The sequence below is a fragment of the Barbatula barbatula genome (genome assembly GCF_947034865.1).
Source record: "Barbatula barbatula genome assembly, chromosome: 2".
In the NCBI taxonomy this organism is placed as follows: domain Eukaryota; kingdom Metazoa; phylum Chordata; class Actinopteri; order Cypriniformes; family Nemacheilidae; genus Barbatula; species Barbatula barbatula.
This window is the reverse complement of record NC_136767.1, coordinates 1,635,804-1,655,136: the sequence shown is the minus strand read 5'-3', so window position 1 is coordinate 1,655,136 and position 19,333 is coordinate 1,635,804. Positions and strand designations below refer to the sequence as shown.

The 19,333-nt window shown below is 37.7% G+C and overlaps 1 protein-coding gene across 1 annotated transcript; it reads left to right on the top strand.

Moving 5' to 3' along the window:
* Positions 1-4,734: 4,734 nt before the first annotated feature.
* On the top strand, positions 4,735-10,154 carry LOC306890488 (uncharacterized protein). Its single transcript, XM_079450263.1, has 4 exons — positions 4,735-4,866; positions 4,983-5,140; positions 6,881-7,021; positions 7,997-10,154. The coding sequence occupies exons 1-4, from the start codon at positions 4,853-4,855 to the stop codon at positions 8,182-8,184; spliced, it is 501 nt and encodes a 166-aa protein (XP_079306389.1). The 5' UTR covers positions 4,735-4,852; the 3' UTR covers positions 8,185-10,154.
* The last annotated feature ends 9,179 nt before the right edge of the window (positions 10,155-19,333 follow it).

Genomic DNA, 19,333 nt, shown 5'->3' with positions numbered 1-19,333 from the left:
ATTAGCACATTGTAGAAAAATGATCTTGATCCCTTTTTTTTTAGTTTTCAGTCCTTCCCTGTTTTCTGAACTTTTTCTAAAATATACATGAAATATACAAGACCTTACCAGGTATGATGACCACTTAGTAAACTGGGACTTGAAGAGGTCAAGGTTTGAGTCTGACACCATGACCTCTACACACTATGGTTTCAAAAGCCTTCATCGGGACATTTAATATTAGCCACGAATTTTCAATAAAGAGCTAAAAATGCTCTTATAAGCATAACACTATGTCATTACAGTATAGTTTGGCATGGGTTTTTTGGGGGGGGTGTAAAGGACTTTCCCTGTCTGCTGCCTTTGGTTTGTTGTGGTTTGGGATAAGTCTTGTGGTTTTAGCGCCAGATTTGAAATGCCAAATTTCATTAAAAGCTTATGCCCAAACAAACACAACAACTCTGTGATTGCACCAGAGACACACAGTTTACAAAGGAAAACGAATACAGTTGACATTAATCTCCCATAGACAAAAGTATGATGCAGTATTTAAAGTATAATACGTCTTTTTTTTAAAAGGGCACTTTATATATACATATATTACAATTGTTTTAAATTTTGTCCCACAGTAAATTGTTGCTCGAATAGGATGGAGGAATCAGTCCATCTGCTGGTCAAATTTGATACTGCACTTGGGCTCACAGGTGCTTATTGTCCACAGTAAATTATATCTCTAACCTCACTGCTGGTGTAGAAGGATAGCTGGAGGAGTGAAGGACTGAAGTATCTGTATATGCATCACAGTATGACATTTTACCCTGCACACGATATTACATTGTGCACTGAGCAGCTTGCACTCACATTTCTTAAAATACATGAGTGCCATTGTTTCGTCTCAAGAAGCACCCAAGTAACAAGGCGTGTTTATAAAATGAATTAAATGTATTAATTTAACTAAATCCTCATCCTGGTTAAACCAATCCCTGCATGGGAAAATGCCCCTGAATCACATGCATCTTTTGCAGCAATGCCTTGATGTGGTTAGTTGAAAGAGAGAATGTATTTACTTAAGGTCATTTAAAAAAGGACCAGGCATTGTTATCTTTAAGCTCTGGTGCAGTGCTTGTGCATCCCACTCTGACCTCTAGTGGACACGCAGTGCAATAACGCAACATCTTATGCTCATGCCCTGATTGTTTTACACGTCCTCGGGTGTCTGGATTTAAGAAAGCCATTAGCTGCTTATAGGCATGCACTATATACGACTAGTTTGCACTGTTAGGCTTACTGTAAGCTTGTGACTCTTAGAGCACAAATGAAATGCTTTCTCAAATCAGATTATACCCAAACAGCGCCAACTTTATATTATGGTTCACTTTTAAAAGGTCTCCAAGTTGTGGTCTCGCATTGTCATATAAGCCTCATGAACACAAGTCTTCAACTTTAGTCGTCATTGTTCCTTGAAGAGATAGTCCACCCAAAAATGGAAATATTTGGAAAAACTGTGATTTTTGGGGCACCATAGATGAACCATTGCAGAAAAAATATTGCATGTTTTTTGTTCTCTTAAACACAAAATAAAATATTTTGAAGAACTTAGTCCATTTTTTGACTATCCAAGAGATCTCAGTGGATAACATTCTTCTAAATAACTTTCTTTCATTGATAGAACAGAGAAATGTAAACTGGTTTGAAACTACTTTTCATTCATTTTTGGGCCGACTATCCCTTTAATGAAATGAATAACATTTAATGATTTCTTTCAATATTAGCTCTTCTATCATCCATACAAACTGTTATAATTGCAGAAAGCATTGAAAGGGGTTTCATCTTGTATCGTGATGATAAAGTTCAGGTTTCCTGTATTTGAGATGATTTATGTACGATTCTTCTTTTTGCATGTCCCAGTGATGTCGAAAATCACGCTTGCAGTTCTTTGGATACACAGGATATTTCAAATCCTTGTCGATTCATCATAATATGTCAAAGTAAACTGCATGGTGAGCGACGGCGTTGATGTTCAGCGTCATGAATTCCGAGTGAGGACTGAGTTGATTTTGAGCTATATGAAAGTGAACAGGCAGAGCTGTACTGCAGGCTGAGTCACAATAGTTCAGAAGTAGATTCACCCCGGGGCAGTTATTGTTTTTGGAGAGAGAATCTACCGTACAAAAAACAATCTGATTTGTTTTGTGCTTTTTAGATTCTGACTTCATTCTGACTTAGATTAGACTTCAAGCGGACTGTTTCATTGTAAGTGCATCATGTATTCAATGCACTGAAGTGTACTCCGTAATGCAGAAATATGACAGTATTTTAATAATTTGCTATCATTTGAAATCAATAGACTCATCTAGTTCAAGGTTAACACATAGCACAATGATCGTATGCCAACTGGACAATTTTCCAACAATACCGTCTGATTTGTGAACAAATATAATCTCTTACAAATTCCTGCCAGTCTAATGTGAGAACATCAAAGCTCACGTGAAAATAAATCGGATGTTCCGCATATTCTTCTGATGCAAAATTATTTCTAAAGGGGATTTTTGAGCTTAATGATACTGTGACGCACTACACACCTGATGATCGGTTAAAGCCACACACATCTCTCATTAGCATCTGAAAGGCAGAAGTGATAGTTCAGTTTGCCTTTTAAAGACTTCGTTCAATGTTTTTCACTCTTTGAATTGGTGCTTTGTCTTCACGACTGTACGAGATTCATAATCCAGTACATATCTGTCAATCCCTCATCTCCTGTCCTGAAAGACGAGAATTTTCATGCATGCAAAGCCATTATGAGCAATTATGTGCAACCCATAAGTGAACCAGGAGGTACTTGGGAAACCGTTCATCATCTGCAAGGTTCATCTTTTGTGCACAAAATGCAGTTCGGGATCATGCCAAACACAGTGGGTGTTAGGAAATGATGTGTTCAGTCTGTATTCACACTCTCTTTATCTTTGTGCCGCAGGCAGGAATCCGTAATTTGCATTTAAGAGATTCAGTGAGATGTTTATGCCACATTTAAGCGAAAAAATGCGGCACCTTCAGTTTTTGGATTTACATATAGTATGAGTGTGAAATTAACATTTTGAAACAGAAAATTGTGTTGTAAAATGAAATCTCATATGAAATCATATAATGTAAACCGTTTTATTAGGTCACTGAGCAAATAAGCAAATTTGTAAGATTGACTATACTGCAGTTTGGGACAGACTTTTTAGCTTATATTGAGCAGTACTCACGACATAGACCACAAATTTGTGCATGCAACTTGCGATGTCCAAGGAACCATGTGGCACACTACTTCCAAGATGACCTAAAATGATGTAACCAGGTAAACTCAGACCGTCGAATGGTCCAAAATCACACTATTAACGTGGGCCAAAAGTGTCCAGTCAAAGATGTCTAAAAACCAAGATATTTCTCTGACACATTACAATAGGGATCCATTGGTTAATATTAGTTAATATTAGCAATGCATTATTCAACCTGAACTGTAACAATAAACAATGTTTCAACAGCTTTTATTCATTTTAGTTCATGTTAATATTAGCTTTTACTAATACAGTTTTTTTACTTTGAACATGAATTAATGCACAACGACCGTATTGCCCTTAACTAACATGAACAAAAATGTATAAATGCTGAAAACCCTGAAGCTTATTGTTAGTTCATGTTAGCTAATGCATTTTATATGTCAACAAATGCAACCCAATTGTAAAGTGTTCGTTTCTGTGTTTTAATACAAAACATGTCTTTCTACCAGTCAAAAGTTTTTGAAAACTTACTCATTTACTTATTCACAATTTAGAATATGACTAAACTCTTCAAAATGATAAAATAAAACTAAGGCAAGTATATCGCAACTCATTGTTTCAATTAGCATTCACAGTTCTTATTTGCTGTTCTTTTTGAGAAACAAAAACATACATTTTTGCAAAATAACTGTATTGTCTGCGAAACCAATTTTATACATTTAAGATAACAGCTTCTGATCCAACGTTTTTAAAATAATGAGAAACATCTCACTGAAGTGTTCATAAACTTTTGACCGGTGGTGTATGTCAAGCTTTAAAATGTTGATTGAAATTGTGAATGGGGGGGGGGGGGGCTTCAGATATTCTTTTGAATTATGGGAAGGGTCCTTGAAGTAGAAAGGTTGAGATCCTCTGCTAGGATTAAACATGGATTAAAACCATTTAAAGCCCTGACAACCACAACATTTGCACAGGAAAGCCACAAAGAATTTCTCTGAAAAAATATAGTTTAACTGTGTGATTACTATTTTAAAGAAATTGCACGCCCGCATTTTGCCGTAATGTGTTAATTCACGTGAAGATTAATACCATCCCCATCACTTCCCCATTTAGACCTGATACAAATCACACATGCCAGGCACCTCTACTCTCTCTCTCTCTCTCTCTCTCTCTCATGACGGCCAGTGTTAAGTAGAGAGAAGAGCGACATAAGAAAAGAGAAGACATATCTAAAAAGGTCAAAGAAATGTTTTCAGGTCATTCAAAGCACAGCAAGCGCTTCCTGTATTCCGAAACCCAGCCGCTCCCTCGATAAACATCACTTCCCAAGTGAGGATTCACTTCTTTAAGTTTCATTGAACGGAATATGGCACGAGGTCTCAGATACACGGCTCGTGTGAGTACTGTTAGAGAAAACTGGCTGTGAAAGTGTTTATCCGGGGCTTTGGGATTACCAGTGAGCAAATTACCTCTGATCCAGCTGAGGGGTCTCAGACGGACCGCCAGCTTCCATCAGTGACTGAAGACTCTTTCTCTCTTTCTCTCTCCCTCTCTGGTGGCTTAGGAAGGATGCTGAAAACAAGACACATGCAGTATAACTGCATTTTATAATGAAGACATGCAAGTAAGCCTGTCTTCAATATACCATTGATGCTTTTCATTGCTTTTAGTTTTTTCAATTGTATGCCCCTCCTCTTTTCCTTTCGAGTTTGTGTATGTTGTTTTTTTACTGAACGATAGAGAGAGTAAAGCTCCCATGAGGATTACTCTCACCACCAGCCCTTTCGTCGCTGTGTCCCGGGTGACTGTTCCCCCAGCTGTACCCATGACTCGCCCGCGGCGTGGATATGGACTCTGTTATTTTATTTTGATAGTGCTAACAATATTCCTCTCTCAAGGTAGGTGTGTGTTTGTCTGTCAATCATTCTTGAACGTGTGTGTGTATTGGAAAGAGTGAATGTCTAATGGTGATGTTCATTTGTACTTGATTCCTTTTGCCTATGAACCCAGGGGTGTATTTTTTTTGCTCAGACGTTGACCTTTCATAGCTGAATAAAAAAAGTGTATGGAGGTGTAAAATGAATGTAGATTGTAGAGGTGCAATGATCTGGATTTGGGAAAATACGACGAGTTCATATTGACATCTTTAATTTTGTTTAGTTCAGTTTGCGACATTGTTGAGATCTCTTCTGAATTTCTAATGGCGACAGTTGTGAGATTTCTTGGTTTTTTTCTAAAGAGAAAAGTTTCATTTGAACTCAATGTGATTTTCTCAAACCCATTGTGATTTTTCATTTTCATAGGAAGGCCTATGTAAATCTGGTTTGTTTTTGATCAGCGACTTTCATTTTCACAAAACGTAAGATGAGTGTCCATCGTGTTCACTATATAAATTCTTTAAATCAAGCAAACACACTTCTGTGATTCGCTTGTGTCCCACTTGGAGGCAAAGCCTTATGCCCAAAATATCAGAGCTGTATGACAGTAATGAATTCAAAAGTCTTTGTTTGCCAGCGCTGCTTCCTCCCAAAGCTCACTAGCCTCATTTAGATCTAATCTCTCATGCAAATACAACATTTCTGTCCAAACACATTCCAGTGAGAAGGTTATGTAAAGCCAACCATCGCCACCGAATGAACTCTGCCTTTTAAAAAGGCCAAGGAGACCATCCCCTCATCAAACCAGAAATGACCATAGACGAGAAAAAGCCAATAACCTGTCGAAAGCAAATACATATTGTGCCGATTTCTTCTGGATATCATCGAGGCACAAATCATTAAGAAGGGTGCTGGACTGAATCGCATCGATAATGCATGCAAGTGAATGTCTTTCCCTCTCAATGTAAATGATATATGTTTTTGGTCGAAGTTTCATTAATAATGTTTAATGTAGTGCCCTTCACGCACACCATTACCAACTGGGAACGCCACATTAGCCTAATAACAACCTGTCATGGAGTAGCCACGGGCACAGCACGGATGAAAGCATGTGTATCAACAGCAGGGTTCTGAGCACATGGCTGACTGACTTTAAACCTCCAGGATAAATTCAATCTCAGTCACTACAACCTAAAACCTGCTTCGTCTGCAGCCACAGTCAGATGAAGAAACGTACGGTAGAAGAAGAGGAGTGTACACTCAATATAAACTCGGCTCTTTTAGGATTACGGCAGACTGTTTACTCTTGAAATCCCTTTTTTGCAATGCCTGAGACAAATGGGAAGCACTGCAGTTCCAAAGCATTGTTATGAGACCAGTCTTTAAAGATGCAATGAGTCAAACAATATTTGATATTTAAGGAATAGTTCACGCAAATATGCAAATACAAATATGGCGGTAGTCACGAGTCCTAGGGCGAAAGAGATGCAAAGTTGTCGAAGGGACACAATATTTGAATCTGGGTCTCTGATCTGTTTGTTTACATGACATTGATCGCTAAATAATTTATTTTATTTTATTTTACGGTTTTAGTATTAATTCAATTCAATGCAATTGAAGATAAAATGCTAACATGTTGTATAAAATCAATCGTTTCTATAGAGACGCCGACAATAGCAATGGTTATGCATAGACATCAGACTATTCCTCTTCATCTCATGTTCTCCACAGCTCTGATAAGCATTTCTGTGTGTTTTATAGCCGAAGCACTGCAGTGTTACGCCTGCAACATCGTGCATGAGCGGAGGTACGTGGACGTAGGCTGCTCCAGCCCTGAAGTCATCACCTGCTCCCACTCTCACAAGGGCTTCAAGCATCGCTTCTGCATCAGGACCGAGAGCGGTGAGAACGTAACCTATCACCCGCCGACACCCGCTAGCGTACCTGATGTCTATGATCGTGAAAAACTATGTACGCCGTTGTTCATGGGTTACATATAGGGTATCAAATGTAGAGAGAAATCCTCTGAGCTGCAGAACCTCGGGGTGACTTCTTAATCCTTCTCGTGTGTGTAATCGACACCACACCTTGGCAGCACGAGAAGCATTAAGAAGTGGATGATCGCTCCTCGGAAAAGACTTCCTGGCTTTGTGGTGATCACGGTCTTCCCTGCCCCCCATCTGATTAACTTCTACATTTAACACCTCCATCTCCAAATCTACTAGAAGAGACAATACCTCCCGAGTAAGATTGTCTGGATGTCTAATGCTTCATCGATATCTGTAGACAAGTCAGTGATGTCGTGCTTTTAAGGAAATCTTGAAAAAAAGCTGTTTGATGGGTGAGAAAAAGAATGCCTATACTAATACTTATTCTAGTTTTAAGCATAAACAAATTTAAATTCTCTTACATTGGAAAACGAGACAAAATTATTCAATTCTCTCCATTTTGACTGCAAACCATTGTCATATGGCTCCTAAACAAAGGCAGTGTTCTAGGTAGGTGACAGGCTGACGCGGTGGATTGATAAGGCTGATAAGAGCATTTAGACAGCGATCATCAGGGATTTCTCCCTCTGTCGCTTCAGATCAACAGCCAGGCGTAATCCTCCAGAGTTATCCTCTTTCACAACTTGAGCCAGCCCGGCCTCCTCCAGCTCAGCGTGCATCACAAATCCATCACATGACTCAACCCTGAGCAAGAGTGAATGCCACTTACTAGCTTTTCTTCAGACTACTGCCAGATCTTCTTTTTCTTGTAGTTGCAGTTTTCATTCAATGAATATTAGAATGTTAACCCAAAAGAATGTTAACCCAAAAACTTCAACATCAGAACTATCAGCTAATGCATTTAATGTGTGATTTGTGTTTGCTCCAGTTGCATTGGGAATCATGTTGACCAGTGGCTGTGCCACAGCACGACACTGCCACACGGAGGAGCTGCCGGGAGTCAAGATCCACTGCTGCGGATCGGATCTGTGCAACAGCGCCTCCCGCTGGCGAGCAGCCACACTGCTGCCTGTCTGCTCCTTGACTTTTGCTCTGACGCTACTGTACAAAGGGTGACTTCACAACTACTTTTCTACATATTGCAAGACATAAAGGACATTAAGGAGTGGACTTATAGAACAAGTGAATACAGACCCCCCTTTTTTCTTTTGTTTAGCAAATGCATTGCATGTGGAGATAACAAACTTGAACAAACTTTTGTAAGAGGATAGAAATCTCTAAATTGATCTAATTGACAAGTGTGACTTCAATAATGTTTCTTGAAAAACCTTTGGACCTATTGCCAAACGCTAAAAGCAACATCGGATTCATTTTCAAACATTTGTTCGTATGGTTTAAGAGTTTGGTAATGTTTACATATTTTGTTTATGATGTACTATTCTTACAGGTTTTTCTAGCCCCAGCAGCGTTCCCATAGCTCAATATATTGACAATAATGTTAGCAACACAGGTCATCGGTTTCATTCCCACCCAGGAAACCCAAATACTGATCAAATGTACAGCTTGAATGCTTTGTAAGGCGTCACTTTGGATAAAAGCTGTAAATGTAAGTAGCCTATATTAACATTAAAACTTCATTCCTGCACACAAATGATAATCATTATAAGAGCCATACTTCAGACTTATTTCATCCATATGATAATCGTGTCTAGTGCGTCTAGGTACAGAAGATGGCAGTGTTTCGCAATGGCACGATAGCTCACTCAAAAGTGAAAAGTTATCTCATTTACTCTAAATAATTCCATCTAAGATGCCTATGACTTCTTTCTGAAACCAAAGGAATGTATTAAGAAACATGTCAAACTTAAACTCAATGTTTTCTTCAAAAACCAAATACAATCCTAAAGAAAACTTTCTTTAAAAACGTATTGCCTTCTGGTTGCAATATGCGTTTTATTAACACAATTGACTATAAGGTACATAAATATATCAACAAAACACCGGATAACCATGCCACTCTTTTCCGTTAAAAAGCCTTTGTAGTCTCATGGCTACATAAAAAAAGTTAAGAAACTCATTTTTTGTATGGAAAGTAAATGAGACTTTTTTAAAGAGAATTTGTATTTTATCTGTGACATCATTTCTGAGATGTCAGGGGTTTTTTGTACTCGTTCCTCTAAACCCTAATAAGATCCTTGACCATTCCTGACTACTTTATTTTTTCAGATGAATTCTTTTTAGGATCTGTAACACGTGCACGGCCATTCTTCATAAGCCTTCTTTGAAGAGGCGACAAATATTCCGAGAGCATTTGAAGAGCGATGGCCTGTCATATTGTGAAAGCTCTAATGAAAATAAAGGGGATGGGATACTCGGTGGCTCACGTCTCTGTTTTGATTTGTGTAATCCAGCCTTTGAGAAAGCACAGAGCTATCTCTCCCACAGAGCAAAGCAATAAGGGTTTCATCTTGTGCTTCACCTCATGATTCATCCAGAAATTAGCAGAGAGAGATTTCACGAGACAGTAAAGAGGCTCGGTGTGTGAAATAAGAAAGGCAAGCTATGCCCTCCTGCCAAACTTCTAAAGCTATGTAGTGGCATTTTAGACTCTGTGGTCACGTCCCTTTGACGCTGAAAGAGCAAAACTTCCATTATGCTTTTGTTCATGCACGTTGAGTTAATATTTAAAGACCAAGTGCCATTTCATTTAAAATGTTGATTCCTCTGAATCTGTTATCTTGTTGGTAGTTTTGAGTGGATTTGTTTCATACTGAAGGTGAGTCATGAAGATAAATGCTTGACTTAAACTATTTCTAAAGCATGGCCCATGCACCTTACAGGTGATAACAGTGATTGAATACGTTTTCACGTCATTGATGATATCAACAATTTAAATCAACCATTTAAAATGAAGTTGAAAACATATCTTTATTCCCAGGCATTTTAAATTGAATTTTATCTATGTTCCATCGTTTTACTGTATCATCTGTTTTGTTTATTTTATGTTTAAAATACTTTGTTCAGCGCATTGGTCAGCTTTGCTGTGATAAATGTGCTATATAAATAAACTTTACTTACTTACAATTATGTCGTTGTAGCGGTCTATCAAATTCCCTGCAAATCCTGCCACCATTGTTAGGATTCATGTGTTCTGGCTCGTTGCTAGGGGGTCGCTAAGATGGTGACCCAAGTACCAAGACCCTCTCTAGTCAATTATATTTGGGTTTTTACAGTATACAGCTCCCTTATACACTACCGTTCAAACGTTTTGGATCACTTGACTGAAATGTATTTTGTGATTTTAAAAATAATTTGATATAAATTCACATCCCTTTTTTTGAAATGATTCAAAAGGGTGAAAAAACAGAACTTCTTTCATTGGAACGTTTTCGAGGAACGAGGAAACCTTATAAGATGTTTAAAAAGCATCTCAGGGTCAGAGCTCAGGAAACTGGCTGATAAAATGACAATTCTGCAAATTCAGGGCAAACGTTGAAGACAGTAAAATGTTTCAATTTTTTTTGTTCTCTTGAACATAATTCTCATCATCACATAATTGTTTTGACAAATACGAATAAGATATGAATATAAGTCATCCTAAACTTTTGAACGATAGTGTATGATGCAATGCATTTTCAAGATTTCTTTTGTCTGCAGACTGAAATTACAAATCTGATCATTTAGAAAATGACTATCCATTAGCCAGCATTTCTGTAAATGTTTCTTTTATCTCTGTCAGTTTCATTCAGAATGATGTCACTCCTAATGCATTGTGCTTTATCTCATTGGTTATAAATCTCACACACCAGCGGCGTGTTCTGGCAACTATAAATGAATGGTAAATTACAGCAGCTGGAAATTTCATCATAGCTAAGATAAGACAATGTCCAGGATGGCTTTCTTGCTGGAAAACATTATAAAACAATAAACATTTCACCCAATTGATTAAAAACTATTGACAGTATTTAGATTTTACAGCTTCTAATGTGGGACAGTACATTAATTCCTCATGTAATTTGTTTGTGTGTATAATACACTAAACACGGTATGTCCCAACACTGTGACCAAACCCAGTCCGGTTGTCAGCATCCACACATGCACACGCAAAGACGCACAAGCACCCCCTCCACACACACTTACTGTATTAATATCTGGTGAAAACTGTATATTTAAATATTATATACTTGAGACATAAGATATTACCTCTTTCTTTATTTCCCCTTAGTCCATCCCAGAAAAAATCCATAAAAACTTCTGTAAATTCGACTTACACAAGTTTTGTTTATTTGTGTATCCGTTGATATGCATCACAGAAAAATAGTTGATCTTCAGATAACACATTTTAAAAAGGATTAACGATATTTAATTTTGTACAATCAAGTTTTCTGTGGTGGAAAAGATCAACATTTTGAAAAAAGATTTTGTAACAAAAATTGTCTGACTTCACTTCCCAAGTCTAATTTTATTTATTTTTAACGTCCGTTTCACGTTCTCGTGAGGACATTTGCTCTCCATACATTCTCATTCCTAACCGATACAATAATGAGATGTCATTTGTGATGTTTGACTCAGTTTGAGAAAGGTTCCATGTCCTCCCTTTACCCGTTTCTGCTTGTTGATTTTCTGCTCTGATGTCTTTGACTTACAGTCAGCGTGCATTATTGATGAGACAAGAATCAAATGTAAAATGCTGACTGAACTAACTGAACTGAAGTAGGGCAAAACCATAAACGGACGTGCGGACAGTATTAATGTTTCGAGTTAAAAGAACTTGTTCTCTGTTCCTCTGGCTCACTCTCTCTCTACCAAATGATGTCGCTCTAAAAATATTTTGTTCACTTAAAACACATGGAATTTCCTCACGGAAACAGTTCTTGCACGTTTGTTAAACAAGGGTTGAATTTCTTTAATTCTAATTTTTCTTTCAGTTCATGTAAGTGACCCATAGAGAGACACAACATTTCTAATCCTTGATGTTTTTTTTGATTGGTGGTTTTTGTAAAGCATTTGCAGTGTTTTGTTGACTAAACAGTCAACACCAAATGAGAACACAAACAGTACAGTGAATGGTCAGTAGCTATGTCTATCCCTCAAATGCATTTTTCAATATGGCATCTGACTGATGTCGCAAAAATGCGTCGGTTTGTATTGACTTGTATTTTGGTCAGACCCATGGCATTTTGGGCGTAGTTGCAGTGGCATCTGCGTTGATGTGCATATCCTATTTTGAAGTTTCCCTATAAACAATAAACAAACAGACGGATGCTAAACTTTCGCTTCTCTTCTGTTCACAATTACCCTCTCCTTTGAACGTACGCTGGGCACAACAATTGTTTCATTGTATCGTGAATTGGTCCGATCATACAGAGGAGCGTCCTCTCCTTTACCACAGATCTGACAGAGATTTGCCGTTTGGTACGTATGGTTTATAAAATGTGGGACGACAGAGCAGCTTTACCGATGACGGCACAACATGGCAGAACCTCGTGTAACCTCCTCTTGAGTGTGTGCAAAACCCATACCAGCCAAATATGAGATTGAGATTGTGTGAGTTTTATGCTCATATAGCTTGACGTTATTGGATTGAAGGGGTGCTCGTCTTGTTGGAGAAGTGATGTCTGAAATATTGCATGTGAGTTGTCTCTGGGGCGTGCTCAGCAGCCGACGCTAGAACATAGCGCACGAGTGAGTTGTGCGATTCCTCGAGTGTAACTCCACTGCTTTACAGTTCCTGGAGCATTACAGTGAGGGATCATGCAGGAGTCAGGCATCTGTTTTCTGAGGTCATTTCTGCGGGGTTCATTATAGGTTCACTGAGCGTTATGCAATTCTGTAGCAGAGAGAGAGAGGCCTGCATACCGGAAACACATTACAACTACTGCAGAGATGAAATGAACCAAGAGCTTGATATATATACACTACACTACAGTACATACATACATAATGAATGATGCTGTTTGTTATTATTTAATGATCGGTGATGGATTGTTATAACCTCTGCTGTGTTATTCAAAAGGAAAGTTCACCTTTCTTTCTCTCTGTCTCTCTGTCTGACAATTTCTGTTTGTTGATTTCTTTCTGTCATTTTGTCTGTCAGTCTTTCAGTCTGTTTTCTTTCTTTTCTGATTCTCTCTCTGTTCCTCTCATGTTTGTTTGTTTGTCTGTTTTTTTTTTTCTTGCAAACTAGTCTTTTCGTTTTTCTGCCGAATTTTCTGATAATTTCGTCTTTTTTGACCCTGGGCCAACTAGAATCACGCATTCGATTGTATCTGCTTTTTGAACTTTCTTTTTTATGAAAGCTCTCAATAACTCTTTTTTCTTTTTGAGCTCTGATAACTGGCATCAATCAGGTCCTGCCCTTTATCTCGCTTAATAACTCTTTTAACATCAGTCCCGCATTTTATTTTCTTAAGCCTGCATGTGTCATGATATTTCAAGGATGGGACCCAAGTGCAGACAGCGTTGAAATCAAACAAAGACTTTCATTAAATCATAAACCCATGAGGGGGCAAAAACAGCAAGGGCAAACAGAAAAATACCCACGAGGGGGCAAGACTAAATAGGGACATTTACAAGGAACACAACACAGGGCATGTGATGGGAATTACTGGAGAATAAGGGGGCGGGGCTAAGAGACGCGACTGGAGGACATGTGGCGCAAATTCATAACGAAGTCATAACATAACAAAGACAAAAGACTGATACTGCCACTTTGCTTCCTAAGGACATGCATCATTTGTATAAGGAAAGACTTAGGAAGGTGCACCTCTCAGAAAACATAGACAAATAAACATCATTTTACATGTTTAATTACCACTTGGAGCAGGTATTTAATTACAGTTTTTCACTTTATCCTCCATAGGTGTCATGGGATGCACTTGAATCACTTGTGCAGCCAAAAAGACATGTAAAGGTGTCACCTTTTTCACCTCTTCCGAGTTTGCAGGTCTTCTTTCTGTCTGTCTGTCTGTCTGTCTGCCTGCCTGTCTGACCTTTCTTTCTTTTTTCTTTCTTTCTTTCTTTCTTTCTTTCTTTTTGTCTGTCTGTCTGTCTGACCTTTCTTTCTTTCTTTCTTTCTTTCTTTTTGTCTGTCTGTCTGTCTGTCTGACCTTTCTTTCTTTCTTTCTTTCTTTTTGTCTGTCTGTCTGTCTGACCTTTCTTTCTTTCTTTCTTTTTGTCTGTCTGTCTGTCTGCCTGTCTGACCTTTCTTTTTTCTTTCTTTCTTTCTTTCTTTCTTTCTTTCTTTCTTTCTTTCTTTCTTTCTGTCTTTCTCTTTCTTTCTTTCTTTCTTTCTTTCTTTCTTTCTTTCTTTCTTTCTTTCTTTCTTTCTTTCTTTCTTTCTTTCTTTCTTTCTTTCTTTCTTTCTTTCTTTCTTTCTTTCTTTCTTTCTTTCTTTCTTTCTTTCTTTCTTTCTTCGTCTGTCTGTCTGTCTGTCTGTCTGTCTGTCAGTCCGACCTTTCTTTCTTTCTTTCGTTGTATTTCTTTCTTTCTGTCTATCCGTCCGTCCTTTCTGTCTGTCTGTCTGTCTGTCTTTCTGTCGGACCATTCTTTCTTTCTTTTTTCCTTTCATTTTTTTCTTCCATCCTTCGGATCTACATAACAGACCTTTGATGAAAGTGTGCTCTTTTAAATAAATCCTCAGTTAGCGTGTTCTCTGTTTTGTATTAGTCTGAGTCCGGCCTAAGGCTGTTGATACAGGAAGTAATTACCAGAGGAACTCAATAGGATGCTCATGATGTCTGGTCTCTGTAATGTACACATCTCTAGGAGAGAAACCTCTGTGATGTTTTGAATGATACGAGGTCTATGGTATTTGCTGGATTTGCACAAATAATCCCCAAGAGCTTGACATTACACCTTTAGCCCAAAGCCAGTGACTAAGTACTTCCTTTTGGACTTTATCGAAAGACAGCATTAGGAAAAGGGTTTGAAAGGGTCTCTGTGCACGATTATATGCCCAGTTGGATTAGAAGGACTGGGAAAGTTCTTCCCGATCAAACGTGTTATTTTTGCAAAATCAGGATGTTGGGCTTTTTTCTCTTTTTTACAATTGCCCCTTCGGTTGTGATATTGTCCTCTAGGATGAGGACTATCAAGACTGTGTCCCCTCCGGGTCAGTAATATGAGCTGTGAACCAAAGAAAAAACAGAAACCTTGAGTCTTTCTGTGGTAGAAACAGGAGAGGAGATTGGGAGGTTGAAGGTGCTGGCTAATGGCTTGTGTCATTGTAATTTACTGGATTGTATGGCAGGGTGGAATTAAGATCAAATGACAATGTCTCGTCAGCACTTCACTGGGGACACTTTTGAAAAAGGTTTTTTTTTTGCCTCAGGAAATGTTGTGTGATCTCTAATACTACAGTACCTCATGTACATTTTGTAAGAATAACCAGAGAATAATGGATTCGAAGAATGCTACAGATTTAGATAGAATGGGAACAAGGAAAGAGTTTTTTAAGTTTACAGAAAATGTCCCTGTGCATACGGTTTGCTCAGTAACTATAAAGAAAATAAACAAACGCAATAATACATTTCCACTTAACAATATTAAATAGACGAAGAGTTCATTTGCAAAAACACCTAACTCCTAAAACCATGTTATTATCATGCTTTCCAAGTATTATCAATCAAATTAGGTGTTTTTTAAAATAGGTAATAACTCAAAAAGTACAGCTAATACAATAAAACACAAGAAAAACATGATTTTAGATTTTTTTATAGAGTGTACATATTTTTCTATTGTCATACTAATTAAGTTAGTCACATAGTCTTATTCTGTGACAACTTGTTTACATTATGTGATGTTTTTCTTTATGTTTTGTACATGTTGGGCCTTTTTCAGAGTCAGAGTCTGACAGAGTCAAATGGAATCCAAACGTTTTAAAGCGCAATATCTCAAAACTGCTCAGAATGCAGATGCAACCTAATAATTCCACGGCGAGGAACGTTTGTAAATAATAAAAATGTATAAATATCTTTCTATAATATACATGATTCTAATTGGTCATCTGCCACCCAGTGGTCTTAAATGTCTTAATAACCAGTTTCCTTATAAGACATACGGGAACCAATGAGATTTTAAGTTGTCAGCATGCAACTGAAGAACGTCAGTCATACAGACTACAACTGGGATGATATCATGGTTAGTAAATTTGAGAGCATTTACACCCTTCCTTTAATGTAATAAGCTTGTCTAACACAACGCTATAGGCAACTGGTGCAGTAGTATGGATCACAGCTCAACAAATGTGCTTGCTAAGTAAACACGTCCAATTCTCTTATATAAAATTAGTGTGATTTTATTCATTCACCATATTTCTACATATACACATAAATCGTGTGATCTAATGAGATTATGTCATCATTCTGAATAGTCTGAGATGAAGCGATGCAGAATTGCCATTCTTAGTGATATCAGCAGTCCTGCACTGACATTATTGATCTGTGTCTCCTGCAGAAGGGACGATAGTTTCATTACATACATTTATAATTGAGACCGTCAAAAGTATATTTTTATTTCTGAAAAGACAACAGAAATGATGGTTAATTTATGCTTTATGTATGGTTATCTATTCATGCATGGTCCATATGTACAGACTGCATTTCAGAAATGAAGTAAAAACAAGCAAGTACTAATTCTTGCTTTGTTTATACCTTTAAGTTCATATTTATAGTCACGCTTCAATTAAAAATGACTACGGGGCTTTCGTTGTTGCAAATTTATTGGTATATGGGGTTGGAAACCGTTCCCTTATGCTGTTACAGGTTGAGCTGCACAAATGGAAATATCACAAATAGAAATCCAAACTTATGCAAAGCTATTTAGAGAAACAAGATACAGGGACAAAGATTTGATTTCAACATTTTATTTCACTGACATATGTTAGTTGGTGTTGTTCTGTCCCTCAGAAATACAGTATAAATAATCTACCATTATTCATTTCTCTTTATAAACTTCAGATCTTTTCATGAAGGTGCAGCACATCACCACATGCATTTCGGTGGAAAATATTGTTTATTGAGAATGTCGGCTGAGCTCTTTATATGGTTTTATTGCTCATGTTTTCCACAGTGGATGATCAGCCTTTGATTAAAAACTGGTTAGCGGGAAGAAATAAGCTTTCAGGATGTGATTTCCAGTTTTTTGGAAGGTGACTTTGAAAGGGAGCATCCCCAGAGATAACTGGCAAAGTTATAATCACAGTATCTGTGCCTGTGATCATTTATCACAGCAAACTTCATTTAAGCGTGCAAAGAGGGGAAGAGAGACGAAGAGAGAGATTTCTGCTCGCATCGTGCAGTTTATTTATTCCGTTTTCAGCAAATCTGTGACCAAAAAGATCACCTTTGAGGCTGTGCAGAAAAAAACTGTACTCATCTTTTATCTGCCCTTATTGGATAACGCAAAAAAGGTGTGCGTGTGAAGGAGGTCATGTGGATTTGATTTAATTTCTTTTTTTTGTAGTTTTTGAGGAATCTGAACAGTTATGCCGCATGTCACTCACAGCGAAAGGGATGTGAAAAAATGCCGCAGAGAAACTGGAACGGAGGCAAGAATTTTAAATGCAACATCAGATTGTGTTCTTTAAAAAGAAAAATGGGCTTTCTGTGCAATATTGATGTTTCACTATGGTAATATTTGAAACAAATATCTTACAATATACCATAAAAGTTTTTAAACAAGACATTACAGGAAACAAAACTTTGAAAACATTGAAAATATTAGTCAATTAAGTTCAGATTGTCAAGTTCCTCCTACCAAAATAAAAACATTAATTCAATTATTATTTAAATAATCCATCATTTTATGGATACTTTTATTTTTAAACACAATGCAAATTCTAAATAAAAAATAAATCTGGAAAATCTTTATGATTAATACAATAGTGCCATATTTGTACACATTATGTACAGTGCATCTTCTGTCACATGACCCCTATTAAACGTTTCCGTAAATGATAATAGCACAGTCGTAATTTCTCGATAACGTAGCTGGTGTTTTCATCTAGCACGTATCTGCATTTATTTATGGCTCCTTCTGACGTTTCCTAATTTGTAATTCAGCTAAATGAATAAATCTATGCAAATACTTAACACCCACCCTCTCATGGCATTGCATTGCTTAACAGCATTGCCCACTGTTAAGCTCCAAATGGCTCCGATTCTCTCTAATGAGCATGCTCATTGAAGGGGGCATGCGAGGGTGAGGGGTTACGCCAGACTTTTGGCCTGATGATGGTGGAGTGCCTGTGAGCTGACCTGACTCTGACCTACTCTCTAGTGAAGTTCGCCTGACAGTGGCCCCATCCACACTATTACAAAATGGCAGAAACTCTGAGTTAGGGGTCGGCCAGGGGAGACTGTGACGGCCAACATACAGTAAGCAGCTGTACATGTGCAGGGGGCTTGGTAAAGCTGTCATGCTTGATGTCAAGGTTAGTTTAGCGTACTTAAACTATAAAATTAATTACGTTTTTCGATTATTCAAATATTGGCATTACATTATTTTAAAAAAGTTAAATAAAAGGAAGTGGCACTAAGTTACAAAACAGCATGATGTATTTGAGAAGATTAGGTCATACATGCTTTTGGATTTCGTTAGTAATCGAAATTCTTTTCCAAAAAATGACTTATTAACATATTTAGAAATCTGTACAAAGTTTGGGTACTAACACGAACTTATTACAATATGTAAATTATATTTCATTTTGTCACGCTTGTGATTTTACTTCAGGGTGATTCTAAAGTGTCGCGGAATGTTATATTTGGTTTACAGAGTTTAAGGTTCAGCTGTGGCCTAATGGTTAGAGCGTTGGGCTTGTGATCAGAAGGTTGCCGGTTCAAATCTCAGTGCCAGCAGGTCATGACTGAAGGGCCCTTGAGCAAGGCACCTTACCCCTGATTGCTCTGCAGTAATGTGTCACTGTATAAAAACTACTTGTAAGTCGCTTTGGATAAAAGCGTCTGCCAAATGAATAAATGTAAATGTAAATGTAGGTTAGCTCCGCCCACTGGTCGCATCTGTGATTTTAGTATTTAAGAACAGGTCGTTCACATTACAGACTTGGCACTCATATCATAGAGCCAGGTGGTTTTCTAAACACCCTCTCCATATGGTGCCCTTTTGTTTGCCTCTCTCTCTCTCTCTCTCTCTCTCTCTCTCTCTCTCTCTCTGCCTTTTACGTCTTGAGAAAGTCCTAACTGTTGACAGCGCTTTGAGCAACAGCAGGCTGTTGTTGTGAATGTATATATATAGAGAGGGAGAA

Coding starts and splice junctions, on each gene's coding strand:
- LOC306890488 (XM_079450263.1), top strand. Junction 5,141..6,880: donor AACAATATTCCTCTCTCAAG/GTAGGTGTGTGT, acceptor TGTGTTTTATAG/CCGAAGCACTGCAGTGTTAC. Junction 7,022..7,996: donor CTGCATCAGGACCGAGAGCG/GTGAGAACGTAA, acceptor TGTTTGCTCCAG/TTGCATTGGGAATCATGTTG.